The sequence below is a fragment of the Elephantulus edwardii genome, unplaced genomic scaffold (genome assembly GCF_000299155.1).
Source record: "Elephantulus edwardii isolate Elephantulus edwardi_28Jun2011 unplaced genomic scaffold, EleEdw1.0 scaffold00363, whole genome shotgun sequence".
Lineage (NCBI taxonomy): Eukaryota > Metazoa > Chordata > Mammalia > Macroscelidea > Macroscelididae > Elephantulus > Elephantulus edwardii.
The window spans coordinates 332,032-359,604 of record NW_006400113.1 but is presented as its reverse complement, the minus strand read 5'-3'; the positions used below and the strand labels follow the sequence as shown (position 1 = coordinate 359,604).

Here is a 27,573-nt window from a genome sequence, read left to right as displayed (position 1 = left end):
TTGCACATTTCATTGTAATATTTTGCTTTGTCATCCCGTGCTGCCTTTTAAAATCTTCTATTCAACTCTTTAGTATCTTGAATTCTTCCTTGTGCTTTGGCTTCTCTGCGTTCCAGTGCAATTTTCAGAATAGCTTCTGACATCCATTTTGATCTTTTCTTCCTTTCTGTCTTTGCAATGACCGTTTGCACTCTTCCTGGATGATACCCTTGATATCCTGCCACAACTCATATGGCCTTCGCTCATTAGTGTTCAAAGCCTCAAACCTGTTCCTGAGATGGTTCTGAAATTCTGGTGGGATAGACTCAAAGTCATATTTTGGTTGCCTTGGATTTGTTTTAATTTTCCTCAGCTTCAGCTTTAATTTGCATATGAGTAGTTGGTGGTGTGTTCCACAATCAGCTCCTGGCCTAGTTTTCACAGCTGATATTGAGCTTCTACAGCGGTTCTTTCCACACATGTAATCGATCTGATTCCTATGCATACCATCAGGTGAAATCCAAGTAGAATGACTAAAGTTCAGGTAAAAATCATAGCCTACAAACTTTTATTTAAAAATTTAAAAAATACATATGCAGAAGAATCCTCGAATACCAACTGCTGGCTCAGTAATTTCTTTTCTATCTCTACCTATGCAAACATTTCCTGGGAGCAGTCCTTTATAGTGAATTAGAGGGACTCTAAGTCTTTCTGTCCCTTAGTTGACTTGGTAGCACAGTACATATATGTTGAATAAATAATTATGACAGGAAAAAAAATGTGCTAGTGCCCTGGGATCTAATTGTCATTCTATTTAAACTGTAAATAGAGGGCAGAGTGGCTAATGAAAAAGAGAAATATAGTTTCTACCATCATAGTGTTCAAAAGAAAGAACCTGTTTTTTCTGAATTCGGAAACTTATTAGCATACAGTTCATTTTCTCCCAAATTGTAACTATAAAACAAGTTAAACCAAATATTAATAACTATGAGAATTAACATTAGGAAATAGTGCATAAATATGATGAACAAACTTTTTAGCATTTCTTTTCATACTTTAAATATGACCTTCTAAGAAAAGGACATATTATGCCAGGAAAATATTTTTTAATGAATACCATGCTTTGCAAAATACTACCTAGAGGTCTTTGAGAAAATAGTAGAATATATTTTCAGTACCATATTTGCTAAAGACTTTTCCTCATATGATTGAGATTCTTGGGAAAACAAAATGCAGGGCCAGCCTGTCTACTTCTAGGAATCCTGAATTCTCTGATCCACTAGGAATTGCTCATTCTCAAGAGTACAGGTAGGATACTCCTGGGGGCTGAATCTAGTTGGCCTGACAGTTGGTCCAGAAGTCTTTGTAAATGCAGTTACTGTAGTTAGATTTTGCTTTACTAGCAATGGCTTTCTCATTTCTCATCATGATTAGGGCCGCAGTTGTTTTAACATGTCACAAAGGCCTGCGTGCACTTTCCATAATCTCATCATGGGCCCATTATGCTTAATTATTACTGACATACATCTCCATTTTGCCCCAAGACAGAAGCCCCTTTGGTTTTCCTTACTGCTATTTCCCCCGTTGTGTTGCATTCTTTGTTTACCTTTGTTGTTGTTAGGTGCTGTCGAGTTAGTTTAAGAGCCCATAACAGATTTAAACTGCCAACTGCCCCATAGGATTTTCTGCCAATCTTGATGGCAGAAGTTGCTAGATAAGATTACCTGTGGAGTGCTGAGCTGTTTCTACCATCATTGCTTCCTTATTTTACTTTAAATCACCTACCTTAATCTTGACTTGCCTCCCATTTCTCCATGACTTCTCTGAATACGCCATCCTTACTCTTTGAGTGGATCCTGGTGGTGTGGTCTGTAGGGAGTTGCATTGTTAACTAAAAGGCGGCACTTCTGGCTTTTTTAATTCATTACGTTCTCCCTCAGAGAAAGATGGGCAGTACCATCTTATGAGCTTTACAGCATCCTGAAAACACACTGATGCTTCTGAGGGTCAACTGTGCGTTCATTCCAACTCAAGGGCAATAAGTTTGTGAATGCTACTCTAAATATTTATATAATGATGAGCACATTCGTCTGTTTACTATATTAGCTTTCACACACTATAGTAGCTCTCATCTTTTCATTGACTGTTTTGGTGTCCTGGTTTTAGTTTTAGTTATCTTCATCTCTCAGTTGTTGCCTTTTCTGACACAGCTTATATTGTTCTTGTGCAGGATATTGGAGAAGAAGGTGGTCTACATTGTCTCTCATTATCAGGGTGCGTGCAGATGATTATTCCACTGCTCTTTTATTTACATCTTAACAGAAACAACTTAGTATGGTTTGTCTCCTTAAATAGTCTTGCTTTAAAAAAAAACAAACCAAAAACCCAAATAAACAAACCAACCACAAAACAGAAAACAACCCCACCAATGACAGCTCACTGCTGTCATCTTTTTGCTTATTCTTTGAAAACTTTACTACCTAGATATATATGATCTCCATTTTCTCTTGACATTATTCATTTGGTAGCATCATCTTTTCGTTTTGGTCACCTTAACTTGAACCTAGTAGGAATAATTTATTTTTATATGTGGTATGAGATCTGCTGATTCAGAATGAAGAGTCAAATTCATAGCTTTTGAGTTGAAACCAACTCAAAACCCCATTGGATTTTCAAAGTTTGTTAATAGTATAGGATGAAAATACCCATTTTTTTCCCCTGTGAAATGACTGGGAGATTCTAACTGTAAGAGAGGCACCACTTTTGGCTTAGCAGGCCCACTGCCTATGGACTAGGCCACTTGAATGATAATCAGTTGTGGTAATACAACCTTTTGAGGAATGACAGAGTACAAATTATATAAACTTTCCCCTTTAATGACTGAGTTTAATAAAGATTAATAAAAATGTCTATGTCAATTTCTTACTATGGATGAGGAAAATTTTGCCTGGAATTTTGATATTTAGTAATATCATATAGATTCAAAGAGAGGGGTTTTTATTTGTTTTTGAAAGAGAAGTTTTTTGCAACTTTATAAAGCTTTTAGCTCTTCCGCTAGTGTTGTAATGGAAAGAGGATTGGTTGAATTGAGTTCTGGGTTTTTTCAATGGTGAAGAGGAGTGAGTAATACCTAATTCACATAGATGTTGAGCAAATAAAGTGCAATTGTATGTCTATGTGTGTTTTATAAACTTTGATGTTTAATTTCTGATGACAATTAGAAACTCATTTGAAGACCTGTTGCTAATTTGCTCTTGAACCATATTGTCTCAGTAAGAACTTAGATTTACCTAAACTCGATTTTGGGTAGGAAACAATTTTTAAAATAATTCTCATTGAACTGAGATGATCGAAGGACTATGCACATTTTTTTATAAAACTGTTGGAGTACTAAGAAGTAACTTCTTAAGACTTTTTGATATTGTATTGTTTAATTATGTGCTTTTCACATTTCTCTTACAGTTATATGATGCTGATTGATGGCACAAATGAAGTTTTTATGATTGACAGAGATAATTCAGTGTTTCATGTTTCAAATATGGAATTTCCCTTTCGTAAAGATCTTCGTATACATTTATCAAATACTCTCTTGGATGGGGTAGGTCTTGTCTTTTTAACATTAATGCAATTTTTACTTTCCTACAGCTAAATACATGGAATTCTTCTTGTGGCTTAATGGTTAGAAGTTTAGCTGTCAACCCAAAGGTATACAGTTTAAATCTATCAGCTGTTTGAAGGAGGAAATGAAATCTCTCTGAAAACCCACTGAAGGATCAGTTATGAGTTGATTCCGACTCAGTAACAACAGCAACAACAACAACAAACTATATATAGTTATTATTTATTTATTTAATTTTTTTAGTTAGAGAATGTAGAGATGAATCTAGTTTTACTAGCATGCTAAACTTCTCCTTTGCTTAAGTTTAACTAATATTGTATTAAGGAGGATCTGACAGCTTAGTCTTTTAATCTGTGTGTGTATTTTGAGATGTTTGCTTGAGTAAGAGTTCTTTATCCAACAGAAAAGGAGTGAAATTAATGCAGTCTTGATCATGGTACCCACATAAGAGAGTAAATTAAGTATTAATGGCTTTTGTTTTCTTTATGATTAGGAAAAAATAATTCTTATGGAATGAACTAATTTTACTGGAGTATATTACTTGATAGTTGAATTTTAATTCTAGTGCATGCCAGATTTCCCCTTGTTTCTTTAGTTTTGCACACTGATAGTCCTTGTTTCAAGAGAATTGTGCCTTTGAAAGCAGTATTCTTAAATTTGAGTTTTTTTAAGCTGTTAAGGATTTTTTTTATTCCATAAAAACACATATCGTTGTTTGTTGTTATGTGCCGTCAAGTTGCCTGTGACTCATACAACAGCCCTAAACCCTGCTCTGTCCTATGCCAGCCTCACTGTCTCCCACACACCCACCCCCATTATTCCAGTCACTGAATCAATCCACCTCATTGAGGGTCTTTCTCTCCTGCCCTGTCCCTCTACCCTCCCAAGCATGACGTCTTTCTCCAAAGACTGATCCCTCCTTGCAACATTTCCAAAGTATGTCAGATGAAGTTTCAGAATCCTTGCCTTCAAGGAGCAGCCTAGTTTCACCCTCTCCAGGTTGAACCTATTTGTTTTCTTAGTAGTCCATGGTATAGTTAGTGCTCTTCTCCCAGAACTATAGCTCAAAGGCATCAGTTCTCCTTCTATCATCCTTAGTCATTGTCCAGCTCTCTGATGCATAGCAAGTAATGGCAAAGACTATGGCCTCCATCAGGCACATCTTAGTCTCCAGAGTGACACCATTATTCTTCAGTACTCTAGAGAGGTCCCTAACAGCAGACTTTCCCATGGTGATGATATGTCTTAATTTCCTGGTGCCCAGAGCGTTGACTGTGGAGCCAGCCAAGCAAACTGAGGGTGTTAACAATCCCAATATCTTCACTATCCATCCTGATGCTGCCAATTGGCCCAAGTGGTGAGAATCTTTGTCGTCTTGATATTGGGCTTCTATCCATATTGAAGGCTGCAGTGAAGAGCCTCATGTCCTCTTCAGTTTCAGCAAGCCGGGTTGTGTCATCTGCCTAACGCAGACTGTTGATGAATCTTCCACCAATCCTGATGCCACACTTCTCCTCATAGAGCCCAGCCTCCCGGATGATCTGTTCTGCATATATGTTGAAAAGGTATGGAGATAGGACACACATCCCTGGCGTATACCCTTTCCAGTTTTGAACCATGCAGTGTTTTCTTGCTCTGTTCTGACGACTGCCTCCTGGTCCAAGTATAGGTTTCGCAGTAACAGGATCAAGTGTTCTGGAATTCCCATTCTTCTCAGAGTCAGCCACAGTTTGTTGTGATCCACACAGTTAAACACCTTTGCATAGTCAAGGAAACACAGATAGACATTCCTCTGGTACTCCCTGCTTTCAGCCAAGGTCCATCTGACATTAGCTATAATATCTCTAGTACCATGACCCCTTCGAAACCCAGTCTGGACTTCTGGCAGTTCTCTGCTGATGTGCTTTTCCATTCATTTTTGGTTCATCTTAAGCAGAATCTTGCTTGCATGTGATATCAATGATGTTATTCAATAATTTCCACAATCTGCTTGATTAAATTACTAGATAAAAAAAGTTTGTCTCCTTTTTAAATACTTCCCCCTCAAGTTGTAATATAGTCATTGTAAATAGAAGCTTGGTAAATAAAAATACACTACAAAGAAGCAGGTAAAATCCCCTATCATTTGAGTGATTTCTGTTAACATTTGATGAAATTCAGTCTAGATTTTTCTCTGTCAGGTTGTTCAGTCTTGTCTGTTCCAGTAGAACTGAGGGTTGCATTATATTCATATTCATAATAACAGCTCAGAATATAATCATAAAGTATATTAGGAATTTTAGAGGACTTCTGATCTTTTCCAGTCCTGTCAGGAGCCTGGCAAGGTCAGTTTTGGTACTTTAGCCTTGATTTAAAGTGGTCAAAATGGTACTGTAGCCTTGATTTAAAATGTGGTCAAAAATTTGACACTCAGTGTCAAATAGTTATGCTTACTCTGTTTTTATTTACTTTTTAAAAACGTGCATATAGTTTTAGATTAAAAAACAAATGGTAGATATATTTTTTCACTTTGGTTTTTTACTTAGCATTATGTTTTGAACTTTTTTTGTCACGCATATATCTAAGTGATGGGATGTTTATGTACACACTCTCATCTCATTAATTTGGTGTTTGTAAATTACCTTGATTGTGAAAATTGAAGAGGATGCCTGTTAAAGGTGTAATACATCTTAATAGCATACCTTAGATAAAATGTATTAGAATTTCTCTGTAGTTTGGCTTTCGTTAACAAATGACCAAGTACTTTTTATCAGGCAGAATTTTAGAACCAGTCTTCTACTAGACATTGAGAGACATGGAGAGTCTCTATTTGCAGTGTGTTTTCTGCTACATACTTGAGTGCACATTCTTCTGTTTTAAGAATATGATTTGACTCTGGCATCAGATTACCTTAGTGCTTCCCTGGCTCCACTAAATTATTATCTGAGGGAACTTTGACAGCTTACTCAGTTTTCTCATTCTCTAGTGACGGAGGCAGGTGGTGTGTAAAGAGCTCCTAATAGCATCATAGTAAAATAAATGCTTACTGTTTTTACTTTTATGTAAATTTTTTAATGATGCTTAACTTTTCTCCATTTTTTATATTTATTCTGAGTTGCTTGTTCAGATCAGTTCTGTATTTTTCTCTTGAGTTTTCATCCTTCTGTTACTGATTTATGAGATCTTTGTTGAGGTAATGATTTTGTTTACATAATTTGAAATATATATATAGATAGAGATATATAGATTTATTTACTTTTTTCTGATGTTTCTTCTGGAATAAGAGTTTTAATTTAGTTAGGAAAAAGGATAAATTCCTTCTTTTTCTTTTCTTTTAAAAACAGTAACCATTTATTATTGGTCATTTGTTTATCAGAGTAGATTTATTTAGTGCCCCTTGAGGTAGATGCTTGGACAGGCATGCCATAATGACTGAAGAAGAATTGATGTCTTTGAGTTGTGGTGTTGGAGAAGAATTGATGCCTTTGAGTTGTGGTGTTGGAGAAGAGTACTGAGTATACTAGGAACTACCAAAAGAGCAAACATATATGTTTTGGAAAAAGTGCAGCCAGATTGCTTCTTGGAGACAAAGATAATCAATCATTTTTTGAACATGTTGCTAGGAGAGATTATTTCTTGGAAAGGAACTTCATGTTTGGAAAGATGGAGGATCTGTGAAACGATATAGACTGACAGTGTCTGCAGCAAAGGGCTTATGTATGTAAGATGTGTGTCACGTGTGAAGATGTTACAGGATAGGACACAATTAAGATCTGTTGTTTATAGCATCACTATGAGTCATCCTCACCTGTATGGTACCTAACCATAAGAATAACAAAAGATAATGATGTTGAGCGTCTTTTCATGTGCTGTTGTCCTTGTAGTGTACTGCCAAGTCAGAATCAACTCATAGCTGAAGCTCCAGAGGTTTTTCAGAGGCAGTAAATTGCATAGGAGGAGATTGTTCATTTTTCCCTCATGGAATATCTGGTGGATTTGATTCTTCCTTGGAGAAATGTTCAACATTCTTTGTCCATTTTAAAATTAAGTTATTTTTCCCTTTATATTTGAATTCTACGAAACCCATTATTGCTAATTCTCTTTTGATTCTCTGTATCCAGGGTAGAAGTAGCTCTTACATAGAATTTCTAATCTTATAATCTTTACAGATTCCAGTTTTCCTAGGATTGAATGTGAATCAGGGAAAATTGGAAATTGTAAAGAATCAAATAGAATACATAAAGATTGATATCCTAAACATTAATGAGCCGAGATATACTAATATTTTGAATCAGACAATCAAATTATCTACTGTGCTGGAAATGGTTACTTAAGAAGGAATGGTTTGACATTCATTGTCCAAAAAAAGAGCACTTCAGTATCTATCCTGAAGTAGAATGCTTTGAGCAATATGTTACTATTCCTATGTATACAAGGAAGTTCTGGTAATAAAACTGTTACTCAAATATACACACCAACTACAAAAGCCAAAAATGAAGAAACTGAGGATGTCTACCAACTTTTATAATCTGAAATACATGTGCTCCAATGCATTAATAATGGTGATTGGAAGGCAAGAATTGGAAACAAACAAATCTGATATGGTCTTGGTGACAAAAATGAGGCTGGATATAATTTTGACATAATATAATTTTGAATAGTAAATGATTTCTCTATTCGACTGAAAATCAGGTTCACTACAACTGTGAAAAGAGATTTGGAGACACCCAATAACAGAAGTCAGAACCAGGCAAAGGGTAGATTATAGGACAGATGATTAACTATTCATACGCAAGTTCAAATTGAAGTTGAAGGAAATGAAAATGAGTCCATGAGAATCAAAAATGACCTTCATTGCATTTTAGCTGTAATCCAATTTAGGAACATCTTAAGAATATATTTGATTCATTGAACACCAGTGAGGAGTTGTGGAGTGACACCAAGAATGTCTTCTATGAAGGAAGCAAATTATTGAATTACAAAGATGAAAGTCGGTATCTGAACACACTCTGGAACTTGCATTGGAATGAAAGAAGCCAAAGCAAGAGGAAGAAATGCTGAGGTAAGAGAGCTGAAAAGATGATTTCAAAGGGTAGTTTGAGAAGACAAAAGTTTTGTCATGAAATGTGCAAGAAGTAAAAACACTAAGCAGTTCTCAAGTGGAATGTATTGGAAAACAAATTCAAGCCTCAAATCACAACATAGAAGGGTGCTATGGGCAATATCTTAAATGTTGCAGAATGCATAAAAATGGAATGCATATAGTCACTGTACTAAAAAAAATAATTAATCTGCATGAATCATTTTAGGAAGTAGCATATGATTAAGAACCGATAGTACTGAAGGACGAACTCCAGGGTACACTGAACCATTTGTAAAAAATGAAACCCTGAGGAATTGATGGAATATCAGTTGAAGTGTTTGAGGAAAAAGGTGTAACTCTGGACATAATTATCACTCTCTGCTAACAAATATGGAAGACCTCTGCCAAGCCAAATGACTGAAAGAAGTCCATATTTGTTCCTTCCACATAAAGAGTGATCCTTACCAAACAATATCATTTATATAGTATGCAAGTAAAATCTTGCTAAAAAATATAAAAACAAAAGAGAACAAGTACATTGAAAGATCTGTCAGATTCAAACAAGGCTGGGCCCTTAGGGATATCATTACTGGTATCAAATGGATCTTGTCTTAAAGAGTGCCAGAAAAATGTTTACTTGTGTTTTATTAATTATACAAAGACATTTAATTTTGTGGATCATAACAAATTATGGCTAACATTGAGCAGAATAGGAAACCCAAATAATACTTAATTTTGCTCATGGGAAACTTACACGTAGACAAAGAAGCAGTGGTCCAAATAGAAAAAGGGAACACTAAATGGTTTCAAGTCAGAAAAAAGCATGTGTCACTGTTGTATCCTTTCTCCATTTCTATTCAGTCCTTACACTGAGCAAATCATTCAGGAAAGCTAGATTCTATGAAGAAGAATGTAGCATCAGGTTAGAGAAGAGTCATAGCCAACTAACATCACTGTCATTAACATGTTGTTGTTTTTATGTGCCGTCGAGTCGCTTGCGACTCATAGCGACCCCATGTACAACAGCCCTAAACTCTGCTCTGTCCTGTGCCAATCTCACTGTTTCTGACACTCCCATTCGATTACCTTAGTCACTGAATCAGTCCACCTCTTAGAGGGCCTTCCCCTCCTGTGCTGTCCCTCCACCCTCCCAAGCATGATGTCGTTCTCCACGTACCGGTCTCTCCTCACATGTCCAAAGTGTGTTAGATGGAGTCTCAAAATCCTTGCCTCCAAGGAGCCACCCCGGTTTACCCTTCCCAGGATGAATCTGTTTGTTTTCCTAGCAGTCCATGGTATTCTCAGTACTCTTCTCCAGCACCACAGCTGAAAGGCATCAATTCTCCTTCTATCCTCCTTGGTCATTGTCCAACTCTCTGATGCATAATGAGTGATTGCAAAGACCATGGTCTCTATCAGATGCACCTTAGTCTCCAGAGAGACACCATTGCTCTTCAGTACTTTGGAGAGGTCCCTAATAGCAGGCTTTCCCATGGCAATACACCTTTTAATTTCCTGGCTATTGATGCCAAGAGTGTTGACTGTGGAGCCAAGCAAACTAAAGCTTTGAACAATCTCTTCACCATCCACCCTGATGCTGCCAGGGATGAGAATCTTTGTCTTTTTGATATTGAGCCTCAATCCATATTGGAGGCTGCAGTCCTTGACCCTCGGCAGCATGTGTTTCAGATCCTCCTCAGTTTCAGCAAGCAGGGTGGTGTCATCTGCATAACGCAGATTGTTGATAGATTTTCCACCAATCTTGACCCCACATTTCTCCTCACTAGAGCCCAGCCTCCCGGAGGCTGTTCTGCATACAGGTTGAAAAGGTGTGGAGATAGGATGCATCCCTGGAGTAACCCCTTCCCAATTTTGAACCATGCAGTGTTTTCTTGCTCTGTTCTGACGACTGCCTCCTGGTCCAAGTATAGGTTTTGCATTAGGACGATCAGATGTTCTGGGATTCCCATTCTTCTCAGAGTCAGTTTGTTATGATCCACACAGTCAATTGCTTCTGCATAGTCAATGAAACACAGATATACATTCCTCTGATATTCCCTACTTTCAGCTAAGATTCTCCTAACATCAGCTACAATATCCCTAGTATACGACCGCTTTTAAACCCAGCCTGGGCTTCTGGCAGTTCTCTGCTGATAATGCTGTTCCAGTCGTTTTTGGATAATCTTCAGTAGAATCTTGCTTGCATGTGAAATCAATGATATTGTTATATAGTTTCCACACTCTGTTGGGTCACCTTTCTTTGGGATGGGAACAAATATAGATCTCTTCCAGTCAGTTGGCCAAGTTTTTGTTCTCCAGATTTCTTGGCACAACTTGATGAGCACGTCCAGGGCAGCATCTGTTAACTGAAATATGTCAATCGGTATACCATCTATTCCTGGGGCCTTCTTTTTTTGTCATTTTCTTCAAAGCAGCCTGAACTTCTTCCTTCAGCACCATAGGCTCTTGCTCACATGTTGTTTCATGAAATTCTTCTGTGTCTGCCAATTCCTTTTGATAGTGACTCAGTATATTCTTTCCATCTTCTTTTAATGCTTTCTGGATCATTTAATATTCTGCCGAAAGCATCCTTGATTATAGCAACTCGAGGTTTGAATTTGTTCTTCAGTTCCTTGAGCTTAAGAAATGCTGAGCAAGTTTTGCTGTTTTGATTTTCTGACTCCATCTCCTTGCACATTTCATTGTAATATTTTGCTTTGTCATCCTGTGTTGCCTTTTAAAATATTCTATTCAACTCTTTAGTATCTTGAATTCTTCCTTCTGCTTTGGCTTCTCTGTGGTCCAGTGCAATTTTCAGAGTCTCTTCTGACATCCATTTTGGTCTTCTCTTCCTTTTCTGTCTTTGCAATGACCGTTTGCACTCTTGATATCCTCCGTTTACCCTTGATATCCTCCTACTACTCCTGTGGTTTTTGTTCATTAGTGTTCACGGCCTCAGACCTGTTCCTGAGATGTTTCTGAAATTCAGGTGGGATAGACTCAAAGTTATATTTTGGTTCCTGTGGATTTGGTTTAATTTTCCTCAGCTTCAGCTTGAACTTGCATATGAGTAGTTGGTGGTCTTTTCCACAGTCAGCTCCTGACCTAGTTCTCACAGCTGATTTTGAGCTTCTCCAGCGGTTCTTTCTGCATAGGTAATCAATCCGATTCCTATGCATACCATCAGGTGAATATAACCTGTGTTTTTGTCTCTTAAAAACGTGTTTGCTATGAATAAGTCATTGTGCAAAATTCAGTCATTCTCTCTCCACCTTCATTTCTGTCACTGAGTCCATGTTTTCCAATTACTGAATCATCTTCTCTGTTCCCAACTTTTGCATTCCAGTTTACCCATTATTAGTGCATCTTGATTGCATTTGCGATCCATCTCCGATTGTAAAAGTTGGTAAAAACTTCTAGAAGAGATTGAAGTTGTCAACGACTTGATGTACCTTCTGTCTGTATCAGTATCCTTCGTAGCATCTATCAAATGAAAAGTTGTTGTTGTTAGATGCCGTCAAGTCGAGCACGATTCATAGTGGTCCTATGAACACTGTCCTATTCTATGCCATCCTCACAATCTCAGACACCCTCAAGCCTTTTTACAGAAGTCACTGTGCCAAACCACCTGGTTGAGAGTTTTCGCTTCTTTAACCATCCTTTTTCAACAATTTAATTAAATTTACGTGGTGAGTGACTCAACCTTGCTTGATAAAACTGAGGAGGACCAGAGGTGTTTGCTGAAGAAGGTCAGGGATTGAGTCTCCAATAAGAATTGAAGCTCAACACCAAGAAAACAATTTTTCTCAACGCTGGGCCAATTGGCAGCATCATGATCGATGGAGAAGAGTTTTAAGTTGTTAACATCTATAGCTTGCTTGGTTCCACAATCAACACTTTTGGTACTAGAGGTCAGGAAATCTAAAGGTGAACGCATTAGGAAAATTTGCTGTCAGGGACTTCTCCAGAGTGCTGAAGAGCATAGATATCAATCTAGAGACTAAGGTACACTTCATTCAAGCATGTTTTTTAAAATGATTTGTTATGCACTATAGAGCTGAACAGTGACTAAGGGTGACAGAAGAATAATTGATGCTTTTTGGTTGTTCTGGAGAAGAGTATTGACCATACCACAGACCACCAAGAGGTCTGTTCTGGAGATAGTGAAACTAACCTGCTTCTTGGAGGCAAGGACTTTGAAGCTCTGTCTTATATACTTTGAGCATGTGGCCAGAAGGAGCAGTCCCTGGAGAATGACATCATGCTAGGAAGGATGGAGGGACAGCACAAGAGAGGATAATATGGACTGATATGGTAACTGGAGTAATGGAGATAGGTGTTTCGAGGACAGTGAGATTAGCTCAGGACAGGGCATGGTTCAGAGCTCGACAAGGGTCACACTGAGTTGCAGGTAATTCAGCACATAACAACAAGAAAGAAGGAACTGTGGCAGCATGGTCTATAGTTATTTGCACTGCTAACCAAAAGACTTCAGGTTTCTGACAGTTCAGATTCGTCAGTAGCTTCAAGGCAATGTCCTTCCATTGTGACTTACAGCCTCAAATGGAGGGCTTTGTTGGAACTGATTTTATGGTAGTGGATGAGTAGGAGTTCTGGAGGTGCAGTGGGTCAGCACGTGGCGCATAACTGAAATACTTATGGTTCAAACATACCTGGCTGCTCCATGGGAAAAAGTTGTGTCAACGTGCTTCTGTAAAGTTTTGTTTTTGTTGTTGTTTAATGCCGTCGAGTCGTAGATGACTCATAGCGACCCTATGAACGAACAGCCTGAACACTGTTCGTACTTTGGAAGTGGATGCTGCTCCTGCTTCCAGGCTTGATTTAGTAGGGAAGCTCCAGCCAACACTGTCCACCATGGGTGCCCATTACCACGATTGGCACATCACTGTCACAGGCTTCAGCTTCACAGCAACCACGAGTTACGTCTGTACAGCAACGCACAGACCAGTGCTATACCACCTAGAAGAATGTTTGACAGGAACACAATTTGAACCTGGCCGAGGTCCATAGATGAGAATCACCCACCTTCGGCATGGTAGCACAGCTTCCTTTCCACTAGGCCAACATAGCTCTCTCTTGGTCGTCATCATTGTTATGACTGCCTTCCCAGGTGTCTTGGGCTTAAGGCCGCCTCCTGGTTCAAAACCTAGGCCCAGGCTGGCTAGCCTCACTCCAGGGACATAAAAACCTGCACGTCAAACACATTCCAGGAAAAGCAGTCCACACCAAAAGCTTGCCACGCTTCCTGCACTCCCACCACCATGCTCCTGCCTTCTGGCAAGGAGAGCTTCTGACGAGCCTGGGAAGGCGCCAGCCAAACCAGGAACAACATGACCACCTCCTTCCCAGCTGTCTTGGGCTTAAGGCCGCCTCCTGGTTCAAAACCTAGGCCCAGGCTGGCTAGCTTCACTCCAGGGACATAGCAAACCTGCACGTCAAACACATTCCCGGAAAAGCAGTCCACTCCAAAAGCTTGCCACTCTTCCTGCACTCCCACCACCACGCTCCTGCCTTCTGGCAAGGAGAGCGTCTCACGAGCCTGGGAAGGTGCCAGCCAAACCAGGAACAACATGGCCGCCTCCTTCCTGGCTGCCTTAGGCTTAAGGCTGCCTCCTGGTTCAAAACCTAGGCCCAGGATGGCTAGCCTCACTCCAGGGACATAGCAAACCTGCACGTCAAACACATTCCCGGAAAAACAGTCCACTCCAAAAGCTTGCCATGCTTCCTGCACTCCCACCACCACGCTCCTGCCTTCTGGCAAGAAGAGTTTCTCATGAACCTGGCTTTTCTAATTATGAAGGCCACCCCATTTTTCCTCACCTTTTCATCTCTGGAGTAATATATCATATGATCATCTGACTCAGAATGCCCCACGCTGGTCCATCTCACCTCACCAATGCCTAGTATGTCAATATTTATGCGTTCCATTTCTTCCTTAACAATATCTAATTATCCTACATTCATGGTTCTCACATTCCGTGTTCTAATCACTAGTGTCTCCTTATAGCTGTTCCTCTTCCATTGTATTTCCATAATCAGTTGCACTTTCTGTCATTTTAAGTGTGTTCTGTTGTACATAGGGTTTTCAGAGGCCTGCTGTTTAGGAAGTGGATGGCCAATCCTTCTTCCTAGTGTGTCTTAATCTGGATGTTCAGATTTAGAGAAGTATCCAACAGATAAGCATTTTACAGAAAGAGTGAAAATATATCCCTTATTGTGGAATAAACCATTAGTTTCAGTGTTGTCCCTGCCCTTGGCACAAGTGTCTTGGCCCTTATTTCTTTGCTCCACCATCCATCAAGATACCCATCCACTTCTACTTACTCCCTTCAACATCTATCTCCCATATACACATGGATCTCACCTGATGGTCTGCACAGGAATCAGATTGATTACATCTGCAGAAAGAACCGTTGGAGAAGCTCAATCAATATCAGCTGTGAGAACTAGGCCAGGAGCTGATTGTGTTAAAGACCACCGACTATTTATATGCAAGTTCAAGCTAAACTTGAGGAAAATTAAACCGAATCCACGGGAACCAAAATATAACTTTGAGTCTATCTCACCTGAATTTCAGAATCATTTCAGGAACAGGTTTGAGGCCTTGAACACAAATGAGTGAAGACCAGATGAGTTGTGGGAGGATATCGAGTGTATCATTCAAGAAGAATGCAAACATCATTATAAAGAAAGAGGAGGAAGAAAAGATCAAAATGGATGTCAGAAAAACTCTAAATATTGCACTGGAGTGCAGAGAAGCCAAAGCAGAAGGAAGAATTCAAGATGCTAAAGAGCTGAACAGAAGAGTTCAGAAGGCAGCGTGGGATGACAAAGTAAAATATCACAGTGAAATGTGCAAAGAGCTGGAGTCGGTAAATCAAAAGAGAAAAGAACAAAGTCAAACCTCGAGTTGCTATAATCAGGGATGCTTCCAGCAGAATATTAAATGATCCAGGAAGTATTAAAAGAAGATGGAAAGAATATACTGAATCACTGTATCAAAAAGAATTGGCAGACACAGAAGAATTTCATGAAACAACATGTGAGCAAGAGCTTATGATAGTGATGAAGGAAGAAGTTCAGGCTGCTTTGAAGGAAATAGCAAAAAAATAAGGCCCCAGGAATAGATGGTATACAGTTGACTTCTTTCAGCTAACAGATGTTGCCTTGGACGTGCTCACTAAGTTGTGCCAAGAAATCTGTAGAACAACCACTTGGCCAGCTGACTGGAAGAGATCTATCTATATTTGTTCCCATCCCAAAGAAGGGTGACCCAACAGAGTGTGGAAACTGTAGAACAATCTCATTGATTTCTCATGCAAGCAAGATTCTGCTGAAGATTATCCAAAAATGACTGGAATAGCACATCATTAGAAACCTGCCAGAAGTCCAAGCTGGGTTTAGAAGGGGTTGTGGTACTAGGGATATTGTAGCTGATGTTAGATGGATCTTGGCTGAAAGCAGGGAATACCAGAGGAATGTCTATCTGTGTTTCATTGACTATGCAAAAGTGATTGACTGTGTGGACCATAACAAACTGTGGCTGATTCTGAGAAGAATGGGAATCCCAGAACACTTCATCGTGCTAATGCGAAACCTATACTTGGGCCAAGAGGCATTCGTCAGAACAGAGCAAGGAAACACTGCCTGGTTAAAAATTGGGAAGGACGTACGCCAGGGATTTGTCCTGTCTTCATACCTTTTCAGCCTGTATGCAGATCAGATCATCTGAGAGGCCCCAGCAGAGGGTCAAGGACTGTAGCCTTCAATATGGATTGGGGTTCAATATCAAGAAGACAGATTCTCACCACTGGACTGATTGGCTGCATCAGGATGGATGGTGAAGAGATTGAGATTGTTCACAGCTTTAGTCTGCTTGGCTCCACAATCAACAGTTTTGGCACCTGCATCCAGGAAATTAAAAGACGTATTGCCATGGGAAAGTCTGCTGTTAGGGACCTCTCCAAGGTACTGGAGAGCAATGGTATGTCTGTGGAGACTAAGGTGCATCTGATACAGGACATGGTCTTTGCAGTCACTTGTTATGCATCAGAGAGTTGGACAATGACTAGGGATGATAGAAGGAAAATGGATGCCTTTGAGCTTTGGTGTTGGAGAGAGTGTTGAGGTTACCATGAACTCCTGAGAAAACAGTTATTCTGGAGAGGGTTAAACCGGGCTGCTCCTTGGAGGCAATGGTTCTGAGGCTTTGTCTTACATACTTTGGTCATGTTGTAAGGAGAGACCGTTCCTTGGAGAAGGATGTCGTTCTTGGGAGTGAGGAAGCCAGGCGCAGAAGGGGAAGGCCCTATAGGAGGTTGATTGATTCGTTGACTGGGGCTAATTGGGATGGGTGTGTTGGAGACAGTGAGATTGGCGCAGGACAAAGCAGAGTTTAGGGTTGTTGTATAGGGTCGCTATGAGTCGCAAGCGACTAGATGGAACATAACAACAACAAAATATAGCTACTACTTAAAACAATATATGAAGCAATTCTCACTCTGGAAAATGCCATACTGTTTTTGGTGTATGCATAGTATTTTTTAGATTTACCCTTGTTTTTATGTTATCTGTAGTCTGTGCTCATAACAGATACTTATTTGTAATTAAGTCTTTGTTGAATTTTGTTATCAAGGCTATGCTGACATAAAGTGATTGGAGAAGTGTTTGCTTTAAGTCTGTTATTTGAGTGTATGTTTGCTGTTCTTTCAATTTGTTGTTATTACAACAAATTAATATTACAACTTGTTGCTTTCTTTTTGGAGATATATGTTTTTGTGAACTCCATTTTCTCTTGTATTGGCATTTTAAATACATCCATATACGTGTGTGTGTGTGTGTGTGTGTAATATATATACACACGTGTATGTGTGTGTGTTTATATATGGATATAGAATTGGTGCTTTTGTTATGAGGCAGAACCTCCTGGGGGTTTTCAAATGCAATAAATTGCTTGGCAGGAGATTCCCATACTTCTCCTGGAGAGCAACTGGTGGATTTGAACCATGTGCCTTTGGAATTGTAGTACAGCTTTTTACCTCTAGGCCATCAGAGCTCCCTAGATAAATCGTACTTAAGACACACACACACACACACACACACATTTTAAAAACATTCATTTCCTAGGCTAGAGATTACATTGAATCTTTAACTTTTGCGGTCTACTTTCAAATAATGTTATATGATGGTAGCTATTATATAAGAAACCGTCATTATTCTTATGTAGAATAGAAAGGTTTATTGTTTTGTCTCTTGCCAACAGTGTTCTAGCTGTAGTATGTGACAGAACTTTGCATTATATTATTTTTTAAAGGACAACAATTTTACAAGAAATTGAGAAAATATGTTAAATATGGAAGCGACTGCCAACTCCTGCAAATATATTTTTTATTTCTTTTTTTTTCCCTATAATTATATTTTATTAATTTTCTTATGATACCTGTTCATTATTCTCATTAATTTTACATTTATGACCACTATCTTATTCCAGAATACTATAATCACCTTTTGGATTATGACCACCAGTTATATGTCAGTTTATCCTACTATGGTAACTTGTGTATGCCTGTGGTACTGAAAACTATCCTGCCAATGTATCTAATACCATAAGGGTCATTCATGGTCAACAGATTTCAGTGGAGCTTCTAAACTGAAACAGACTAGGAAAAAGGATCTGACCTTGGAGAAGGACATCTTGCTAGGAATGGTTGAGGGGCAGCGCAGGAGAGGAAGATCCTGGATGAGGCGGATTCATACAGTTAACTGGGGTAACGGGGCTGTGTTGGAGTCAGTGAGACTGGATCGGGACAGGGCAGGGTTCAGAGCTGTTGTACATAGGGTCACTATGAGTGGTAGGCCACTCAATGGCACATAACAACTGTCGCCCTGGTTCATTGGTATAGTGTTCGAAGATGTGCCCCTCATAATACAACTAGGAAAAGCCCCTTTCTCAAAATAATTTTTGTTGTTACATAATATCAAGATAACTGTGACTCAAGCCAATACTATGAACAATAAATCTGAACCATGTGCTATATTGTGCTATCTTCACCATCTCAATAAAGTTGACTTTAATGATATGATTCGAATAAAGCTTTTGCAATCTCCCTTTGACTTAGAATGAGAAGAAGTGGCTGCAGAAATCCATTAGTTACTAGAAAATGAAATGTATGAAATATGAATAAAAAAAAATTTCGAAATTGTCAAAAGAAATAGAATGCTTAAAGACGTGTATCCTAAACAACATTGTTGTTGTGTACCATCTACTCACAGCTGACCTTCCAGTGAGTTTTCAGAGGCAGTAAATTCCTTAAGAGGAGATTACCCATCTTTTCCCCATAAAGTAGGTAGATTGAAACTATGTGCCTTTGGTTTGGTAGCACAATTCCTTACTGGAATGGACTGTATTGAAAGTTTGAATCTAAAAGGCATATAGTCTCTTATACCAAGAAGGACAAATGGAAGTACATGATCTTTGTTGTCAAAAAGAGTATTTCAGAATCTGTCCTGGTATAAAGTGCTGTCTTCGATGGGATAATACCCATGTAGCAATAAGGAAGACCAATTAATAGAATTCTTACTCTAATTTATCATCTCCTAATGGTAGTCTTTGTGGTATGCCGCTGTGCTGCAAAAGCAGAGGTAAGCACTCAGACTCACCAGCTGTTTTGTGGGGGAAATATGGGCTTTTCCCCCCGTACAGGTTCTGGAAACCCTCTGGACGGTCAGATATGATTTGATTCCTGTTTGACAGCTTTTCAACAAAAATATTGAAGAAATTGGTTATTTTTATTAATTTCTGCAATTTGAGCATACTGTGTGTGATGGCACAGCTGCACCCTCAACCCAAATGCATCCCTGTTCTGACCGTTCAAATCCACCAGTAGCTCTGATGGAGAATTATGGAAATCTCCTTACCCTCAAAATCAGATGAAAGGTTACTGAGAGTCAGAAGTGACTTGATAGCAGTGAGTGTGAGACTTTGAGTTCTTTGACTTTGAAACTGATCAAACATGCAATCAAGACAGAGTGAGAATTCCTAGTGATTGCAACACAGTAGATAGAAACAAAATACTTAATGTGATAGTCTTTACTACTAGGCTGTGCCTGTGTCTGTAGGTACGTATATTATTAAAATAAAATTTTAGAGAGCACTGGTGGCTTAGTGGCAGGAAGCTGCACTGCTATCCCGAAGGTACATGGTTTGAAGCCACCAGCTGCTTCGTGGAAGAAGGATGGAAAATCTCCTGTGTGATTAACTGCTTCTGAAAATCCACCAGAGGGTCAGCTATGGGTCAATTCCGACTCAGTGGTACACAAAAACACTAACAACAACAAATGAAAGTTTTATTTTTATACTTTTATCCACATTTAGTATAGTCTCACCTATACTAAGCTCTGAACAATTTATCAAAATTTATTTTTTGGTGCATTCATGATGCCATTTTTCATTGGAGTCTCCTGCTTGAATAAGTCCCAGAAATAAAGGAACTTAGTAGCTAAAATGAGAACTATATGTTTGCTCTTGCATTTAAAGTTAAGACTTAAATGTATTGGCTTTAGTAAATGTTGATGAGTAGGCAGAAGGGTGATTTCCTGGAAAATATAATTAAAAGGGATGTTGTTGTTATGAGTCATTGAGTTGGAACTGACTCATAGCTGACCCTTCTGTCGGTTTTCTGAGGTGATAAATTTCATAGAAGGAGATTGCCCACCTTTCTCTTGCATAGCAGCTGATGGTTCACATTGCTTGTACTTGGGATGGCAGAGCAATTCTTTACACATTAGGCCTCCAGTGCTCCCTGTTAAAAGAAATGGCATATAGAAATGGTAAAGAACAGGAAAATGAAACTTAAAAAAATGATTAATTTGGGAGAAGGATGCTATAATAGATGATTCACTTATCAGGATGTCTCAGCAGCAGCATTCAATATTAAAAAAAAAGATTGAATAATTTCTACCATATTCTTGAGGAAGATGGCGTTTTCTTTGTTTCTTGTGCTTAGTATTTTTTGGGTGTCTTATATCTGTATAGTTTTCACCAAAATTAGAAAATAATGTACAGTTTTTTTATGTCCTTTTCCCTTTGAAGAACTCATTTACTAATACTTTTCCCTATAAGTAAAACACCTACAAAACTTTATTCACCTTGTTTGTTTTATTAAGTAGTTTCTGTTGCTATGCGTACATTTGAGTACACTAATCTTTTCTATGATCTGTAAAGTACTTTTAATACCAATTACTGTATTTTTCAGCTCAGACTCAATAATTGTCATAGCTGAAAAATTAATTTTGCTGATTACTTATGTCTTTGATCTTCATACATTTTGAATATGAGTAGGTCCTGGCTTACAATGGTGTTTCATTCTTGTAATGCCCTCATAAGTAATTTCTGATTAAAGTTGAATAACCCACTTTCCTGACTATGATTGCCTCTTATATTCAGTATCTTTATTGTGAGGATGGTATAGAATTGAGTAGAGTTTTGTTGTATTACACACAGGGTAACAATGCCTCCAAGCCACCTAACAAGTTAGAACATTGAATGCTGACAAACATCTGAGAATGATAAATTCAGGAATTAAGTGCTTTAACAATGTCTGTAATACATTTTACTAGTTATAAAATGTAAAACAAAAATAATCCCAATCAGAGGGTTCTTAGGAGAGCCCTTATTATGGGAATACTATGTAAATCAGAGACTACTTATATTTTAATTTTCTGGCTACTGGTGCCAAGAGTGTTGACTGTGGAGAAAAGCAAACTAAAGCTGTGAACAATCTCAATCTCTTCACCATCCATCCTGATGCTGCCAATTGGCCTAGTGGTGAGAATCTTTGTCTTCTTGACATTGAGCCTCAATCCATATTGGAGGCTACGTTTAAGTTTAAGTCATGTAACTTGTGCAGCATTTCTTAAGCTCAAGGAACTGAAGAACAAATTCAAACCTCGAGTTGCTGTAATCAAGGATGCTTTCGGTAGAATATTAAATGATCCAGGAAGTATTAAAAGAAGATGGAAAGAATATACTGAGTCACTGCATCAAAAGGAATTGGCAGACACAGAAGAATTTCATGAAACAACATATGAGCAAGAGCCTATGGTGATGAAAGAAGACGTTCAAGCTGCTTTGAAAGAAATAGCAAAAAACAAGGCCCCAGGAATAGATGGTATACAGTTGACATATTTTAGCTAACAGATGCTGCCATGGACGTGCTCACCAAGTTGTGCCAAGAAATCTGTAGAACAACCACTTGGCCAGCTGACTGGAAGAGATCTATCTATATTTGTTCCCATCCCAAAGAAGGGTGACCCAACAGAGTGTGGAAACTATATAACAATCTCATTGATTTCACATGCAAGCAAGATTCTACTGAAGATTATCCAAAAATGACTGGAATAGCACATCAGCAGAGAACTGCCAGAAGCCCAGCCTGGGTTTAGAAGGGGTTGTGGTACTAGGGATATTGTAGCTGATGTTAGATGGATCTTGGCTGAAAGCAGGGAATACCAGAGGAATGTCTATCTGTGTTTCATTGACTATGCAAAAGTGATTGACTGTGTGGACCATAACAAACTGTGGCTGACTCTGAGAAGAATGGGAATCCCAGAACACCGGATCTGATCGTGTGCTTATGCGAAACCTATACTTGGACCAGGAGGCAGTCGTCAGAACAGAGCAAGGAACATTGCATGGTTCAAAATTGGGAAGAGCATACACTAGGGATGTGTCCTATCTCCTTACCTTTTCAACCTGTATGCAAAACAGATTATCCGGGAGGCTGGGCTCTGTGAGGAGAAATGTGGGGTCAGGATTGGTGGAAGATTTATCAACAGTCTGTGTGATGCAGATGACACAACCCCGCTTGCTGAAACTGAGGAGGACTTGATGCACTTGCTGCAGAGGGTCAAGGACTGCAGCCTCCAATATGGATTTAAAAATAATATATTTGCTCATTTACTTAATGATTTGGGAAACACATTCTGTGAAGTCTATGTCTGAACCTGGAAATCAACTTTTAACAATGCATTGTTGAAAAGAATGATTAATTGAAATTATTTGTACCACTTTGATAGCTTGCAAAATACTTAATAGTGTCTAAATAAAAATAATCATATGTTATAAACCAGTTTAAGGTAAAGGAAGTGATTTAATATATGTCGTTTGAATTGGTTTAGAGATAACCTTAAATGCCTATAAGGTAAACACATATTCAGGAAAGGAATTAAGTGATAATAGTTCCTTAAAACAACAAAATATATTGCCCTTAATTCATTTGTTGTTTGGTCTCTTTGGTGGTTTTGTGTGAATTTCTTGTCATAAAATTATATTTTTAAATGTTTCTTATGAAGAAATTGATTTTTTATATCAAAACTTATTTTCAAGCACTGAAGAATGATGAGGAATTTGTGAAGCACTACATAGTGTCAATGAGTCTCGAGGACATTATGCTGAATGAAATAACTCAGTCTCCAAAGGGGGGAAAAATGTGCTCATTATTGTTAAAAGCTAGAGAAAAGTTTAGTCACTGAAGGAAATTTTCTTGGATGGTTACTGGAAATAAGAGAGGAGAAGACACACATACTAAGATTAGTTAAGGGGAAGGCAATAAAACAAACCATAGTGAAGAACCATTTGTTTTTAAGTCAAAAAGGTTATAAAATACGGCATATATATGTGTGTGTGTGTGTGTGTATACATATATAATGTATATTTATGTACATATTATATAATATATTTTAGCTTCCATCCTTTGTTGTTCTTTATATCTTTCCTGCTCAAATAGAGACTATGTGAATCACATAGCAGTGAATTCTGTAATATAGTGAACATTTTGTATCTGTAGATTTTGTGATGAAAGGAACTACCATATGGCAAAATTTAATAAAATGATTAAAATATTAGAAAAAGGATAGCTATCAGTTTTAAAATTTAAAATGTATAGACTCTGCTCTAATTGTAATAATTCAAGCATAAAATGTATCATAATGCATATAAAACAATGAAGTGAGAACATGTTTTAATTTTGGTATAGAATGGAATTCAGGATAAAGACTTTTTAAATTTATTATTATTAATTTTAGTGAACATTTACAGAGTGTGGATTTCCATTCATTCATTGTTGCACTTTTCTCCCCGCTCCCCCTCCCCCGTTTGCTCTTCTGTAAAAGCAAAAAAAAACCTCCTTCATTGGTATACAATCCCCCCGCATCCTCCCACCCTCACCCCGAGTATACTCCACTCTGCAATCCTCATTCCGAACTCTTATGATACTCATAGTGTCCTAAAATATATTACTTTTAAACTGTTCTCTCCGTCATAGGCTTAAATGCAGTATACATAATTTATCCAGTTTTTCTCAGACTTGCCCCCACCCTGATGTCAGCCTCATTGTAAAACAGTGGCATCATGCAGTATTTGTCCTTTTGTGACCGAGATATTTCACGCAACATAATGTCTTTCAGGGTCACCCATTTTGATAATATTGCACGAGTTCCTTGTTTTTCCATGCAGTGTAGTATTCCATTGTGTGAATATACCACAGCTTCTGTATCCATTTTTTTGTTGATGGGCACTTAGGTTGTTTCCAACTCCTTGCTATTGTGAACAAAGCTGTGATAAACATGGATGTGCATATATCTGCTTGGATGTTGGTTATGGTCTCTTTAGGGTATATTCCCAGTAGTGGAATTACTGGGTTGGGTCAAAGAGTATTCCTATTTGCAGATAGAGACTTTTGACTGCTGGCATTCTTTTGATTTGATCCAGATCCTGATGGCTTTACTTTGTGAAATTTCCTTAAATTGTATATTTATCATTTATAAATTCCCCCCATATATGTTGTATATAATTAAAGATTAAAGAAATTACTCTTAATGCATGAACAAACTTACCTTCTTTTCTCCTTTTCTCTTTAAAGGAAATGATTATTGACAAAGTAAATGGGCAGGCTGTTCCTAGATACTTGATATACGACATAATTAAATTCAATGTAAGTACCTTTTGTAAATTATTACATTCCTTTAGTTTAAATTATTCTTACAAAATTAATATAGCTGGAATTGAAAATATAGAAACCTATGATTACTGTATTGATAAACCTAAAAAGCAGCGATGGAGAACCTAGATTTATTCTTAAATCTGTTTCATAAATCATTCTCTAATTTTAAAATTTCTAGTAGTATGTATTTTATTGTTTTGCCTTATCATAAGCTTGTATGAGCTGTTTCCCCAAAAACTTAATATCTATGATTTCATCTTATGTAAAGTGGAAGTAAAAATATCTGTATGTTTTCTGGAATGTTGTAGAGTTAATGTTATTTACAAATGTTATTTACAAGATTGTTTGTAAAATAGATTTTATTATAAGAGCTCCTTTTTTTAAAAAAACAATACTTTATTGTTTTTTTGCATGTGTGTGTACCTTCAAATTGGTTCTGACTGGTATACGAAGAAGGAGATTGCCTCTCCTCCAGCAGAGCATCTGGTGGATTTGAACCATGTACCTCTGGGATTGCAGTGCAGCTTCTTGCCACTAGGCCACCAGAGCTCCCTAAAATAAAGAGATATTTTTAACAGATACAAAGGGTTTATTGCTGTGCTAGAGAAAGTAAAGTTGGAAAGAACAATTGTGACTTTCTCCATTTACTCAGCTGATAGCTTCATGTTAAACTAGTGAAAAATCAAGTTCTCATAGAATCAGTTCTAACTCATATTGCTGATTGTTGCAAACCTTTAATGTACTTGACTTGTAACCAAAAGGCCACAAGTTTGAGTTCATCCATATGTGTGTGGTTTTGTTTTTGTGTGTGTGTATGTGTGATAGAGAGCGAGAGAGAGAAACAAACACCTGATAATTTACTTCTGATAAAAATTCAGCAGTTTGAAAACACTGTGGAGAATAGTTCAACTCTTAAAACATGAGGTTGTCATTAGAAATATTTTAAAAGTCACCTTTTCTTTTCTTTTTATTGCCCAATATATTTTTCTTTGATTTTAAATTTTACACATTTAGTTAAATAAATAAAATAGCGTAACTTTGATTATAAAAAGAAACCCTGCAGCCCAGCATTTTGTAAAACTTTTTATTTTATTTATTCTGTATTAGATTTAAATAAACACTCCCCCAATTATGTTAGCCTGTCATTTAAAAGAAAGATAAATTGATTGTAAAGTGTTGAATGTCTAATTGATAGTAGAAATAGAAATATTAAAAAGAAACATAAAATAAAAATTCAAAACTATTTTGTAAGTAGGTATCAAAAAGTAGAATTTATATTTAGTACCCTTTTCCTATTACTTTATGAATTTGTTTGCCTATTCATGTTTAGTTGTAGCATGACTGTCTAAATTATTTAAGCAGAATAAGATGGCTGTTTATAGAAGTTCTTTCAATAATATACTAGTAAATATATTGCTAAAATGCTTAGCAAATATCCAGGATTTACTTCATTTAGAGGCTACGTAAAGACTTCACTCCCAACCCCCGAAGACTTTAATGTACATAATCTAACTTTTTAGATGGAATTTCTGTATTTGGAACATAGAACTTCTAACTTAAAAATCTTGAGAGAAAAAAGAATTCTGTATTTATTCTGATTGTGAGTACCATGTTCCTCAAAAAATATTGCTTCTCAGAATTGATACAATCTTATTACAGATCTTACGTTAATGTTCATTGATTCATAAAGAAAAATAAAGGGCTAGGGTGGCTTTGTTTCCTTGTGAAAGGAAGGGTGCTGTCTCCTGTGCCTTTTGATATCCAGCTCCTGCTTTAATCAGTGAATATAAAAAATAGTCATGTACTGACCCCCCAGATTTGTCAGATCTTAACATTTTTGCTCCATTTAAAGAGATAATTACAGATTCATTATTGTTTTGTTTAATTCAGGCACAGCCAGTTGGAGATTGTGATTTTAATACTCGTCTTCAGTGTATAGAAAGAGAAATAATAAGTCCTCGTCATGAAAAAATGAAGACTGGTCTCATTGACAAAACACAAGAACCGTTTAGTGTCAGAAATAAGCCCTTTTTTGACATCTATACTTCAAGAAAGGTGAAGTTCATAATTTTGCTTTCTAATTAGTGCTTACAGTATACCATAGCATTGCTTATCATACATTTGAATATCTTACTGCCCAGTTGTCTTAATTATACTTGATTTAATAGGAGTTTTAAATGTTGGAAACTTTTAACTGCTTCCTTAGTTCTCAGGTAGTTTTTGATGCATGGCCTTTGGAGTATATTACGATTTTTAAAAAGCCTATGTACCATCAAGTCAGAACTGACTCATACCAGATTCTTTAGCAGGTTTTCAGAGGCAGTTAATTGCCCAGGGGTGGGGGAAATTGCCTATCTTTCTCCTGTGGAGTAGTTGGTGGATTTGAACTGTATAGTTTTGGGATGTCAACTCCTGTAGTTTTGGGATGTCAACTCCTTACCACTCAGCCAGTTGATTATGGAATGTGAAAATGACCTTTCTGAAGGAAATCAGTATTTGATATATATATTCTTTTTTATTAAAAAGAGTCATTTACAGGTACATGTTATACATAGCATGCACTTTAAAAGATTTCTTTTTATTGTTTTGATATTTAAAATTAGATAATCATACTCAATGTCTTGAACTATTTCTTCCCCAGCAAAAGTACAATTTTGAGGTTCCATATCATTGCTCATTTTAAAATTAATCGCATAGCACTTGAAAATATTATACTTTAGTAGTCAGAACAGAGCAGGGTAACACTGCATGGTTCAAAATTGGGAAGGGTGTACGCCAGGGATGCATCCTGTCTCCAGACCTTTTCAACATGTATGCAGAGCAGATTATCCGAGAGGCTGGGCTCTATGAGGAGAATTGTGGCATCAGGATTGGTGGAAGATCTATTAACA

The 27,573-nt window shown here is 37.6% G+C and overlaps 1 protein-coding gene across 2 annotated transcripts in view; it reads left to right on the top strand.

Annotated features, from left to right (window-relative positions):
* The window catches only part of RNGTT (RNA guanylyltransferase and 5'-phosphatase), a 433,116-nt gene that overhangs the window by 140,558 nt on the left and 264,985 nt on the right, over positions 1 to 27,573 (top strand). For both annotated transcript variants that reach the window (XM_006902058.1, XM_006902059.1), the window contains exons 9-11: positions 3,442 to 3,577; positions 24,602 to 24,673; positions 26,573 to 26,737. In XM_006902058.1, coding sequence (XP_006902120.1) covers positions 3,442 to 3,577; positions 24,602 to 24,673; positions 26,573 to 26,737 — 373 coding nt within the window. The remainder of the gene's footprint in view (positions 1 to 3,441; positions 3,578 to 24,601; positions 24,674 to 26,572; positions 26,738 to 27,573) is intronic.